Source organism: Metarhizium album, assembly GCF_000804445.1.
Source record: "Metarhizium album ARSEF 1941 chromosome Unknown scaffold_13, whole genome shotgun sequence".
Lineage (NCBI taxonomy): Eukaryota > Fungi > Ascomycota > Sordariomycetes > Hypocreales > Clavicipitaceae > Metarhizium > Metarhizium album.
This window is the reverse complement of record NW_024467587.1, coordinates 572,190-585,072: the sequence shown is the minus strand read 5'-3', so window position 1 is coordinate 585,072 and position 12,883 is coordinate 572,190. Positions and strand designations below refer to the sequence as shown.

Here is a 12,883-nt window from a genome sequence, read left to right as displayed (position 1 = left end):
GTTGAAATGGTACGTTTTCCCCGCTCCTTGTGTCCATGACCCTTGTACCATCGAGTTGATTGTTGATTGCAGCCAAGGGCAGCCACCGTCAACCTCGAAGAGCACCAACGCCGTCTCCTTCTTTGGCACTTTCGAGACTCGATCTTTTACCGGTCCGAGGACTTACGATGTCAAACCCACGGCACGAAACCACAGCCACAACAAACAGAAAGGTTTTCTTACGGTCAAAAGGGTCACGGGCACTTTCTTTGTTCGTTTATAATCAACACATCCAAGAGTCCGAGACTGTTTACGCCCCTTCTGCAATGTGGGCAGCCGACTAAGCTGGATAATTGACGATAGGCGGTGGAGTCGTCAGCAATTCCGGGTCTTCATGGCGCAGTTGGTTTAGCGCGTTGGTCTCATAGACTTAATGTCCATGACTAGATGAAATAATCTGGGCCATCCAAAGGTCGCGAGTTCGAGTCTCGCTGAGGACATGTTTTTTGTATCATCTCGCCTTATTTTCTGCGTGTATTTTCCCGCCTTGTGGCGTGGTCTTTTTTTTTTTTTCCCCTTGTTTCTCCTAGTCTGATAGTGGCCAGCTGGTTAGGTAGAGTTGATTGGTGTGAGATGATCCGACGGCCCCCTAGATGGCTCTGTAAGGGAGCAATTGGATAGACGGACGGCTGAGAAGATCAGGCGTTGATGAGGTTACGGGCACGGTAGGAAAAATGCCAGGACGCAAGACTGGGTGTTGTAGGAGCTCGCTCTGCGCGTTGATGTCTATTCGTTTGGAGGGTGCAACTTTGACGGACGATGAGCGGACAGTCTGGGGACTTGGGGCTCAAGGAACAGTCGATCACTCGGTGCCGACGGCCGCAGAGGGGATTCAGCCGGTTTCAACGAAGATTATACGAGCAGGACGATTGGAGGACACTTGTGCTGGCGAAATGCTTGATCGATGGCGGATGGATCCTGATACAGCCAGCGCTGGTGAAGATTGCTCTTGAGTTTCTGATCCCCATCGCCGGTAAAGAAGTATCTCTCAATGTTCGAGTCACGCCACAGCAAGCTTCGGGCGGGTTTGCAAAATGCTCATTGAATTTCCACTATCCCAAAAGCAGAACCCAACTCTGGCCGTATGGGTAGATGCGTCGTTGTCACAACAGAATAGCTCACAACTATGCCAAACCCACCCCTTTTCCTACCCACCACTGGCCAAAAGAATCTGCCCGTAAAACGCCCAGGACGTGTCCCATGTGTAATTCTCCCTTCAAAGACCAGACGTCGACAAACGCACAAAATCTAGCAAGTTCTCTTTCACTCCTCCGTCTCTTGCCCCCCAACCCCCTTTCTTTCCCCCGGGGCACGAGTCCCGTGGATACACCAGGCGCCTTAGAAGCCACGCCCACGTCCCCGGAAACCACCTCCTCCACGGCCGCCGCCCCTACCGCTGCTGAAGCCGCCGCCACCTCGACCGCCACCACGGCCGCCGCCCCTTGAGAAGCCGCCGCGACCACCTCCCCGACCACCGCCGAAGCCCGAACCTCCTCGTCCGCCGCGACCCCCACCACGGGGTGCCCCGCGGCCACCTCGAGCACCACCCGCTCGTTTGGGCTTCTTCTCCCCGGCGACCTTGGGCTTGGGCAGGAACTTGTCCAAGGGCAGCAGCTTGTCGCCTCCGATGAAGACCTTGTCGCCGGCCTTGAAGCTCGTGGCCACAATGCCCTCCTGGGGCTTGATCGTGAAGAAGACCTCGTTTATGGGCCCGAGGACCTCGTCGACCTTGCCAATGGGCGTCTTGTTTTCGAGGTAGATGGGGGCGTTGAAGTAGGGGACCTTGATGTTTGACGAGCGGCAAAACATTTCGCCCTCGACGGCGTGTTCGACGATTCCCATTTCCTGCACCTCGGCGGGGGGGCCGGCGGGCGCGAAGCTCCCGCCTCGTCCTCCTATACTCACGTTTTCCGTCAGTTGGTCTGTCGAGCACGCACAGTCTGTTGTTTCCGGGGGCCGGGTTTCGATCGAGCTTCGGATGCGGAGATTTGGCGGGACGGGAGGAAAAAAACAACCATTGCTCACTCACCTCTGAAACCGCCGCCGCCGCCTCGACCGCCGCCACGGCCGCCTCTGAATGACATGTTTTTGTGTTGCAGACGTGCAGCGGTGATTTGCGGCTTTTGGATGTTGCGATTTGACGTGGTTGTCCCGGGCTGAGAGAAACTTTTTGGCTTCGCCAATTCTGTTCACGACGGGAATTTTATTTTTTCCGCAGTGCCAGCTAGCCCATTGGGTCTCTTGATTGGCGGGACCGTGGGCACTGAATATATGGGGCGGGGAGTGCGGTCCAAGCTAGAGAGATCCTGCCTACCCTAGAGCAGGTTTGAGCTGCCCGAAGTGGTTTGCCGTATCGAGCCATTTTCCGCATGGATTTCGTGTGCTCTATAAAATGCGACTGAAGATTGAACCACTGTCCAAGCTGGCCATTGTACCCGGTGATGCCAGCTGACTGTAGAATGATGGCCAAATACGGAGTACGTACGTACCTGCACTTTCCTTGCCCTCGTAGGACTGCATGTGATAACAACCCCGCAGACGCTGCTGGCGGGGCAGTGACATTTCACTTCCACCTTTGCACCAATATCTGGGAGTCGGCATGCCGTCGTCGCTTCGCACAGACGTTGGCTTGATCTATCTGCCCTGTGCAATCGCGGAGGAACGCATCGTGACATTCGAAGGATAACCCTCCTTTCTCGACGCACAAACTCACCATGAGCATTCGGACCGCCGGGAAAGCAGGTTCCTGGTATGAAGCCTCTCCCGACACTCTCGGAAATGAGCTCGACAGATACCTGTCCGAGGTTCCCGAAACCGTGGATGGCTCAACACTCCCTGTACCGGGGGCAAGAATAATCATTGCACCGTACGTATCTTGTCCATTTCTGCCTCCGTTCCAAGACACGGTGGCGCTAATCATCCCAGGTAGCCACGCGGGATATGCCTTCTCTGGCCCTTGTGCAGCGTGGGCATACAAATGCCTGGATCTCACCACGGCTAAACGCGTGTTCGTGCTCGGCCCCTCTCACACATACTATCTCGACGGCTGTGCCGTCACCACATACAGCAAATACGCCACGCCGTTCGGTGATTTTACTGTGGATCGAGACACCGTCCAACGTGTCAAAGAAGCGGCTCAAATGGACGACATCCCCCCATCGCGAGACTCGGCGGAGCACTCGTTGGAAATGCACCTCCCCTTCCTGTACAAACGGTGCGAGCAGACCTTCGGCTCACCGCAAAACTTCCCCGCCATTGTTCCCATTCTGATTGGGGACAATAATCGTGATGAAGAAAAGGCCGTGGGGCAGGTCTTGGTACCATATCTGAGGGACGAGGAAAACGCCTTTATAATCAGCTCCGACTTCTGCCACTGGGGAGCTCACTTTCAGTACATGGTGTATTCGCCGGAAAACGATCCAGCACAGTTGATCAGCCTTCGCAAGGGGGACAAGGCACCTGTTGGACCGCCGATTCACGAAACCATCAGACTCCTGGACGAGGCGGCCATGGATGCCGTCAAGAGCGGACACCACGATGCATTTGTGGATAATCTCAAGCTGACGAAGAATACAGTCTGTGGGAGACATCCTATCGGCGTGGCCATGGCCGCGATGGAGCTTCTCTCCGGGGAGGTTGCTGATCAAAGGAAATGCCGGTTTCGCATTACTCAGTATCAACGCAGCAACCTGGTTGAGAAGCCCAGTGATTTCAGTGTGAGCTATGTGTCCGCCTATGCTGTGTTGAAGTGACCAGACTGTTACAGTTATTTGTGGATGTAGAGCCGAGGACTAGCTAGACAAGGCCGGAAGCTGTATTACAGAGGCCTCGTGAGTTTAGCTACGGAGCAAATATTTCAACCCGTGACATTGTGTGTGATGCATTGGCTTTTTCGAGCTCAGTGAATCCTTGATGCGCAGCCGGACATGTGTTGGGTTGCTGGGCGAGAAAGGCATCAGGATCACGAAGCGATTTGAGACTGAGTATCCGTATTTTAATGAGTTTCGGCGTGACAGGCGTCGAAAACAATGACGCGGGCGAGATTCCTCCTCCCAGCAGGTTCAGTCTTGGATGTGGTGGGCTGGGTCGTCTACCTGTGTATGCCGGTGATGCCAACAATGAGCTCTGGTGGCCCTGCGGAGGGTGGTGGATCGCTACTCTCGCTATTTATCGGAGCAGTGACTATGAGAACGTGTCCATCGACATGCTTGCTGCACGTGAAACCCGGCGTTGAGCACTTGGAGGTGACAAAGCCAACAAGGCGGACCGGGGTGGGTAAAGAACTTTTCCTACCAGGGAGCCTCCGAAGGGACAAAGAGAGTAACTACGTAGTGGAAGCGCCGTTGTTACCATTGGTCATTGGTGGGCTCAGGCCCCGGGGCTCTTTGCCCTCGACACCAAGATCAAAATAGCACGGCAGGGCGAGGTTGCATCCGCGGCGGCGTCGTGTCGTACCGTTTGACTGGGGGCACGCCGCATCCACGACCTGCTTGACAGGTGCCTTGTCGGAACGTTGACGCCATGTGTTGATCTGACTACCACTGCAGGACACGATGCGGATGGAACTCGGAGGCGCCGCGCTCATGTTGCAGAGAATTGTGTGGTCGGGGATTGATGAATTATGATGGGTGCATTCGTGTGCGTTTGCGTGTGCGTGTGCAATCTCCAGACTCCAGACGCCAGACGCCAGAGTGGCCCAGTGGATGCATAAGATGGAGATCTCCTCCGCCTGCCACACGCATAAAGAACGGAGTATCAGCAGCATCGGGAGAGGGGCAGACCGTTTGCCTCGTGCGAGGGCCTGCGTCACAGTTCCCAAGTAAAATAACCAATTTATTCCTCGCAACGTTGAAGGGGCCGCGAGGACGCCTCTGGAAGAATGCGAACCGCGCGCAACGCATGGTGATCGCTGATACGCCGCATTGTTCTCGCTCAACAGTCAATCGAGCAAGAGCCAGCACGGCCGCACCTGCTGCAAGAGTCGAGTCTGGAGTCAAGACGCCCGCCAGTTGGCCCGCCGAGAGCCCCAGATCGCCCCGTGCCCTTCCCCCCCCTGTCCCTCCATGTCGCCTCCTTGTCCCGCCGCCCCCCTTTCCTTTCCCTCACTATGACACCCCTGCCCCTTTTGTCCCAACATTAAACTTGTCCAGACTTGGCTGCCTGACTGGCTGCCGGCTTCTTCCCGTCTCCGTGCCGCATCTGCAGTTGTTACAAACATCAACACCTCCTCCGGGCCACGATTCAAATTTGTCCCTCTGCTGATCTGTGCCGCGTTCCTTCGTCTCGACCGCAAGTATCTTCGAGTCCACACCCTCTGTTCTTCTCATTCTTTGTCCTGTTGCCCTGGGAGCCGAACCAAGCAACTCCCACACTGGGACGCCACACCATCAACCATCAATCGATCTCTTCGGCATCATCGATTCAGAGCCCCCTCGTTCCTCAGAACATCTGGTCCAGCCTCAATCCAGCCAACAATCCGTTTGTTAAGAGCCAAGTGCTCTCTCCATTCACCATGAATGTCAGTGTTTCACTTTGTTCTCACCTCGCTCTCCTTTCGGTCGGCGTTTCGACCTCTGATTCACATCCTGGACTCCACGTTGTACCCTCTTCATTTCCAATCGTCCTCCAGCTTCCAGAGTCGGGATCACTGCGCGCTCTATTGGATCTCTCCGTAGCTCCCGGACTGGTGGTCCAAGTGCTTTACTTCTCCCGCTCCACACTCCCCCTTTTCCCGTCCTCTTCACACTCTCTTGACTCCTCTCTAAATCCGCTTGGCAAAACCTTGACTAACAATAACAACAGAACGGGTTAGTAAATGCCATCTTCTACGAACATGAACCACTTCGCGTTCTACTCGACAATAATTGATCATCCCCGACTGCCCTGCGAGGCTGACGCGAGGCTTCCTTCTTGACTAACGCGCGGATCTCCATAGATACGGTGGACGACAGAACAACTACCAGCCGCTGGGAAACACCCCTGACTACTATCAGGGACAACAGCCACGGGGATTCGGTCAAAATCAGCCATACCAATCCAATCGCGGCCAAACTCGCAACTATCAAGGTGAGGGGCGACGCAGCAGTCTACGGCGAACCTGGTAAAGAACACGTGCTCACACCATAAAAAATCATGCACAGACTCCAATTTCGAGATGGCTTCTCTGCCACAGACTGCTGGTCGAGGCGGCGGAAAGCTCAGCAATGAAGATTTGCAGGAGATTCGAGTCATTGAAGATGAGCTACGGAAGGTCACCGCCAAGTTTGACGACCTGGGACGGTTACAGAACCGATATTTGAATGAAGTCAATGTTGCCGACGCTCGCAACACTAAAGAGCGCCTCGACTACCTCACTTCTGAAATCACCGGCCAGTTTGAAGATATCAGGCGTCGTGTTCAACAGCTTAGAGCCCGAACCCAAAAAGGTTCTGGGCAGAACGGCACTTTCCCGCCTATCGTCGACAATACGAGAAACAACGTGACAAAGGCTTTGAACACGTTCAGCTCGATGAAGGAGACTCACAGGAAGCAATACCTGGCAAAGGTTGCCCGAGAATATAACCTTGCTGGGCAGGACGCCTCTGAGGAGGCAATTGAGGCAGCAATCGCCGAAGGTGCCGAAAGGCAGGTCTTCGCCCAGGCCATGATGCAGAGTAATCGAACCGAAAACGCCCAGAATGCCCTGAACAACATGAGGAGCCGCCACCAAGACCTTGAGAACATCGCACGAACGTTGGAGCAGCTGGCAGAGATGTACCAGGATATGTACACCATGGTTGAGCAGCAGGACGAAGTTGTCATGAAGATCGAGGAACAGACGGAAACAGTAAACGAAAACCTTGACAAGGGTGTGGGAGAGATCAACACAGCTGTGAAGACTGCGAGGGCGACGAGAAAGAAGAAGTGGTGGTGCCTTGGTATTTGCGGTAAGAAACGCTTATTTCTACATCGATCCCTTTTATAGAGGCGTGAACTAATAGCTTGCAGTGGCCATCATCATCATCATTGTCGTCATCGTCCTTATTTACATCTTTGTCATTCGAGGCACTACCGGCGGTGGCAACAACAACAACAACAAGAACAGCAAGCGCGAGCTCGAAGACGTCGCTAACACGGCAGCGTCGACCTTGCGGTCCATCGCCATGCCGCATCCTCGACGACTTGTCCCTCGTGTACCTGTGGATGGAACTTTCGCCCGAAAAGGCAATCTTGTCAGAGACCGTATCAACTATCCGTAGTCTCAAAACTGGTAAAGGTTGAAAGAAGAGCTGCCTGGCCCTGTGTCTTGGTTGCCAGTAAGAAAAATCGAAGCGAGAAGACGGGAGGCGGCTTACCTTTTCAGGAGCATGTTTGGCACGACTTTGACAGCATCTGCACAGTTTTACAGACACAGGCTCTGACTGACTCATTTGTGCTTTTACTTTGCGCGAGACACCTCAGCAGGACCAACATATTTCCCACCTGTTATTTTCTTTTTTAATGCGCTGTCGCGTCAACATCGACGTAACCCGCGTGCTTTGCTTGTATAGCGTGGCTTCTCCCGCCTTTGCTTTTCTCACCCTCTCTCGTTGGCTGAATCTGAAGAATTGAGATTAGAATACAAAAGCAAGAAATGGAGGAGCATCTAGGGGCAGAAAAACGTGCAAAACTGCACATGTGGCCGGGGGAAGAATTCAGATGCGACGATCTTGGTCTGCCGTTTGGTGCTTTACAGGCTGGCTCATGTACGGCTGCCTCTAGCTGGCCTAGGTTGGATCACAAGTTGCTCAAGCGTAGTTGGCCCCCGAATCTCCCAGCGGTTTACATGTCGATTTCTTCTGGGGGAGGAGAGGGGGATTGGTTGGTTGTTTTTTCTTGACTGTGCCGCACGGCGGGAGCAACAGATTCTCGTCTCTGTAGTCTGGCGTATTTACAAATACTTACATTGTAATTACCGGGATACTCGGACACGATGCACGACGCAAGAGTGAAGAGTCGAGGGAGCAGAGGAAACCACGTCGAGCGGGTAGTATGTGTGTTGTAGTGTCGACCTGGTCCATGCAGGGGAACCATCTATCTGCCAAAACGCCATGCCAAATGCCCATAATCTCAGTTCACATGTCCATCCAATGTAGTGTTCAATACCGTTGATTCCACCGTGACGCCAAGAAGAGTACAAGAAAAGGGGGGAGACGAATCGGCTGTCAAGACCTGTCGACAAGGACAATTATTGCACGTAGTCTAGTCTTGTAGGAGCAAGCACACAGGATGGAGTCTGGACCCCGTGTCAGCCGGGGAACTCATCCTGAAGAGCCGGGCGCTGCAGGGCGGAACGGCTCGCGGGAGGCGGCGATTCATGCTCGTCGGCGCGGGAGGCGACGTGCCGGGGCGGAGCGGCACCCCGGGCGGGCCTCTGCAGGGCGTCGGTGCGCCTCTCGGCCTGGCTCACGACGCTTTTCAGCAGGGCCATGCGACGCTTGAACTCGTCGGCCAGGGCGTCGACGTTTTCGCGGCCAATGGGGCCGCTGGCGGAGCTGGGCAGGCTGCTGGGACGGTCGAGGGGCTCGCGCTCGACGCCCTCGAGGCGGAGCATCGGCGAGGCGTCGGCCTCGGCGGCGTCGTCGCTGCGCTGGGCCGACGACAGCTGAGAGGCGGTGATGGCGAAGTCGGGGCTGAGGCTGGATGCCCACCGGACGGACCAGGTGGTTGCCTCGTCGCCGGGCGCGAGGTCGACCAGCACGGCGCGGTGGTTGGGGTCGTCGCTGGGGTGGGCGAGGATGGAGGCATCGTCGTCGGAGAAGAGGTACTGCACGCGGGGGTGCAGGGTGACGCCCGTGGATGCGTTTGTCACGAGGGTGAAGAGAGGCTCCAGGGCGGGCGAGGGCGAGGGCGAGGGCGAGGGCGAGGGCGAGGGCGAGAGCGGCGCCGTCGGCTCGGCAGGCTGCTGCTGCTGCTGCTGTTGATGATGATGTTCTTGTTGCTGGTGGATGGAGATGGACCTCGCTTCGGGGTCGGGCAGCACGGCAGCGGATGGGCTGGCCGCCGCCGTGTCTGCGGCGACCTTTTCTGACATTGCTGGCAGTCGTGTCGTGTCGTGTCGTGTCGGGCGGTGCGGTGCTGTGATGTGCTGCGACGTGCGGGTGCGTGGTGGAGGTTGCCAACGATGCGATGGACGACAATCTGACGTGCATGTCATGTCATGTCATGTACGGCGGAGGCGTCAGTCACTCGTGCTCATCTCCCGCCGCCAGGCTCCAGCCAGCAAGCCAGTCCTTGCCATCGACACGTGCTCGGGCGCCAGGCGCCATGCACACACAATGCACAGTGGCGTGGCGTCGTGGACTCGCGTCGATCGACATGCGCCTTCGGAGATGACGCCGGACCAGGCCTTGCAGGTGAGTTGGTCCGACAACTTCTTTGCCCATCAAGCAGTCGCCCGTTCGCCCCTGATTGAACGCAAAACTCCACGAGCATCACATTTCCGCCCGTGTGCCAAGAAACTCGCGCAACTCCACCCTGCAAGTTACGGTAACAGTAGCAATCCGCCGGCACCATCTAGATCTTACTGAAGAAGCAAGTAGGAATGCAGGAATGGCCCCTCGCTTTCCGATATGCCATGCCTTGTATTCCTTCTCTCACATTGTATCACCATCTGTTGCTCACGCCGTGCGTGCTGCCCGCCCGTCACATCTCTTCCAAGACCCAGAACAGATTCAAAAAGAGGACATCGAGTAACATAGATTCTATAAATGCAAATGCTACGGTAACGCCTGTCATGCTCCATCAAGTCTTGCCTGCGAGACAACGTAGAAAAGCACGCGCAATCCCATTTCCCATCATTTCCGTCTCCAAAACTCATAGCCGCACCGCAATTTTATAAACCCCTTCATCTCATCGTGTCGTCGTGCGCTCGTGGAGTTTCAACGTGCTTCATTCACTTACGACGTGTGTAATGCGCCAAAGCCTGCTGCAACCAAGCTTCTGCATCTTTCTTTGGAGTCGGCCGTCCCATTCGAATAAAACAAACCCTGCAAGCATCCTTCATTAGCACAACAACGGCTTGAATTTCCTTGCTCGCAACATGAACCCTCGTTTGAGACCACTCACACCCAGTCCCTTTTGCTTCGCAAATGCTGCCTTTGCCTTGACCGTATCGGGGTTGTCATATGTCACGAAGCCCCCGTCACCTCCCACGCACTGCGCCGAAATGCGTCGCTTGTCCACCGACTCCTTGCATCCTTTCCGAGGAAGCTGGTCATATTCGAATGTGCCATCGTCTCCGCCAGCCCCCTTGAAGTTTTGGCCCGGCCCAGTGGCATGCTGGAAGCTGCGGCCATATGTAGGAATACCAAGCAGGATCCTACCCGAAGGAAATCCATGAGACATCAAATGCGCGACACCTGATGAACCAGAAGGCTCCTCTCCAGACATTGCGTACAATTGAGAATGATGACCGCTTATTGGCGTCCACATGCCAAAGAAGTCATAAGCCACGAGGTTGATGGCATCCAGATAGTTGGCAGCTAGGCTGAAGTCAATGAATTGCAGCACTGTTTTGGTTGCCGGAAGCGCGGCAGTAAGAATGTGTCGATCCTCAGCCAAGTGTAGTCGAATTGTTGCCAACAGAGCCAGAAAGTCATTGCCCTGCTCGACACTGCAAGGATACTCCCATGCAACTAACTCGTTGGAGGCGTAAGGGGCCACTGATTAGCACTGAAAGCTCAGACGAACAGGAATCCCCGTCATGTTATCGCAACTTACTGTCAATCCCGTCTAAACCAGATGCCTCTACCAGTCCCAAGGCGGAACGGGCCAAATTTTCTCGCAAATGGGCATTCCCGGCAACAGCAGGAAAAACACTGGAGCACGTTGCTCCCCCAAGTGACAACACAACCTGAAGATGAGCATGTTGTTGCTTCAGATGCATCAAAGATCCCAAGGCACCTTGTACGCCATCTATCGGAGCTCTGGCATCCGCCCACTCATCGCTCAACTGAGTTATGGCCCTCCCAAGTCAGCGCCAGTGGCTCCAGATGCCATCAAATGACCGAGTTTCAGGAGCGGACTTACAAACACACTGCCATCTGGGCCTACACTTGCGTAGGCATAATAGACACGGTTGACACAGCTGTAATTAAGCATTGCAGGAGTGTCCCCTTGATAGACCCGGGTGTTGGAAAAATATACTGCGTTCGTATACATTACTCTCGCAACACTCGAGGCAATCCGCGATCTACGCGGATGAGAATGAGAGCTCATGGCCATTCCGAAAAATGAAGAAACGGAAGAAAAGGAACAAGAAGAAGGAGAGGGAGAAGAGAAAAGACGGTCTTCAATGCTCTACCATGTGTGAAGAACCAATGTGATTTACAGAGTATCAAAGAGGCAACCATACCTCGGCTCATCTAAAAAAACGGTCAAAATTGATGTATACCACATGCTGAAGCTCGGGGTGAAGTCAAGATATGTGGATGCCACGGGGACAATGATGGAATCGAAGCACAGATCAAGCGAGTCAGGCATCAAAGGTGCCCGGGCGGAGGCTTCTCTGCTAGAGCCATGCTTGGTCCGTCTGCAACTATTTATACCAGTCCTGATTAGAGAACAGCAGACGGTGAAGAAAGAACGGGATGCTGGGCTGAACCAGGCGTGCCAGACAACTCACGGCGCGGTGGAGAATGTAGCATGGTGGGCGTTTGAATTGCGATATCCAAAGACGAAATTTGCCGACGACGGCCTCCTAAATCCAGAATATGAGAAAGCCCGATGCATGACATAATTGCGGGGAGTTCAAAGACAAGTACAGACCCAGCATGTCGGGGACAGAAAGGTGAAATCAGATGCAGCCGGTTTGTTTGATGAGCTCACACCCAGTTTGACCATGACACGCTCCCTTGGACCCCGAGCCTGGCCCAAGATTGGCACACTCTTTGGGCTGAGTAAGGCGTTGACGAAAAACCAACTGGACATCGACGGTTAACGCTCATCGAGGGTGGTTGGCAACGACAGCAGGACATGCCTGCATGGAAGCTCTATGACCAAGCATCCTTGCAGAGCTGTCGACCGCCCTTTTTGCTGCCTTCGAATACCAGGTTGGGGCTTATTTGCTAGGACTCTGCCACCAAACATTGCTATTTTGGGCTACTGCGAGGTTTGTCCTGCCGGCCAGGTATCAACCTAGCTGGCGAGATTGTTCGTACGGCGCTGCTTTCCCCTTGATATGCTATGGAGCGCTGCGTGAAGCGTCCGAAGAAGTGGTTCCGCTCGCACTTGGTGGGCGATGTGTGAGATGAGTAAGACAGCGTGCTAGTCAGAAGCACGAGCCGTGGGGCCAAAATCCCGACTTGATGATGCTGGTACGAGAAGCCCACACCCCCCATCGCTGCTTGACTTATGACACCTTCGGAAAAAGGGACTGTTGTCTTCTGTATTACCTGTATGACCTGCATGGCCGTGGAGACAAAGCATAGCAGACTTCCACGTTGGAGACTAACAGCAGCGGGACGGACCAGAGTGTCAAATGCGATGGGATTGACGGACGACAAAGCCGCGCGTTGTTTATATAGACTGATTGACGTGGATAGACCTGAATGGGTTGGCAGTTTGTGATGTTCGACGTGCGACTCCGCTTAGGCTGTCGTGACTCATCACATCCAATTAGCTCGGGTTCCGTCTCGGTCAAGGAGGATTTGATGGCAAGCGTTGGAGCGCTTGCATACTGCTCACATTTTATATAAATAAGCTCCAGCAGCGAGAATCATTGGACCAAGCAAGGAGGGTTTCGGTGTCCGATGTGTCTCGACGACGCGCTGTCCGTCATGCGTCATGGCCCATGGAGCCATAGAAATTGGACATTGCCACCTGA

General features: G+C 54.6%; 5 protein-coding genes across 5 annotated transcripts; 2 read left to right on the top strand and 3 right to left on the bottom strand.

Moving 5' to 3' along the window:
- Positions 1 to 1,377: 1,377 nt before the first annotated feature.
- On the bottom strand, positions 1,378 to 2,123 carry MAM_05414 (H/ACA ribonucleoprotein complex, subunit Gar1, eukaryote; the record flags this gene model as incomplete). Its single annotated transcript, XM_040824212.1, has 2 exons — positions 1,378 to 1,934; positions 2,069 to 2,123. The coding sequence occupies 2 exons, from the start codon at positions 2,121 to 2,123 to the stop codon at positions 1,378 to 1,380; spliced, it is 612 nt and encodes a 203-aa protein (XP_040677924.1).
- Positions 2,124 to 2,753: 630 nt separating this feature from the next.
- MAM_05413 (UPF0103/Mediator of ErbB2-driven cell motility (Memo-related)) lies at positions 2,754 to 3,791 on the top strand (the record flags this gene model as incomplete). The annotated part of the gene is made up of 2 exons (XM_040824211.1): positions 2,754 to 2,905; positions 2,969 to 3,791. The coding sequence occupies 2 exons, from the start codon at positions 2,754 to 2,756 to the stop codon at positions 3,789 to 3,791; spliced, it is 975 nt and encodes a 324-aa protein (XP_040677923.1).
- A 2,402-nt stretch (positions 3,792 to 6,193) lies between these two features.
- On the top strand, positions 6,194 to 7,277 carry MAM_05412 (t-SNARE protein; the record flags this gene model as incomplete). Its single annotated transcript, XM_040824210.1, has 2 exons — positions 6,194 to 6,965; positions 7,027 to 7,277. The coding sequence occupies 2 exons, from the start codon at positions 6,194 to 6,196 to the stop codon at positions 7,275 to 7,277; spliced, it is 1,023 nt and encodes a 340-aa protein (XP_040677922.1).
- A 1,028-nt stretch (positions 7,278 to 8,305) lies between these two features.
- Positions 8,306 to 9,091, bottom strand: MAM_05411 (uncharacterized protein; the record flags this gene model as incomplete). Its single annotated transcript, XM_040824209.1, has 1 exon — positions 8,306 to 9,091. The coding sequence occupies one exon, from the start codon at positions 9,089 to 9,091 to the stop codon at positions 8,306 to 8,308; it is 786 nt and encodes a 261-aa protein (XP_040677921.1).
- Positions 9,092 to 10,062: 971 nt separating this feature from the next.
- On the bottom strand, positions 10,063 to 11,160 carry MAM_05410 (chitinase 18-3; the record flags this gene model as incomplete). The annotated part of the gene is made up of 3 exons (XM_040824208.1): positions 10,063 to 10,694; positions 10,780 to 10,912; positions 11,089 to 11,160. 3 exons carry the CDS (start codon positions 11,158 to 11,160, stop codon positions 10,063 to 10,065), a joined length of 837 nt encoding a protein of 278 aa, XP_040677920.1.
- Positions 11,161 to 12,883: the final 1,723 nt, after the last annotated feature.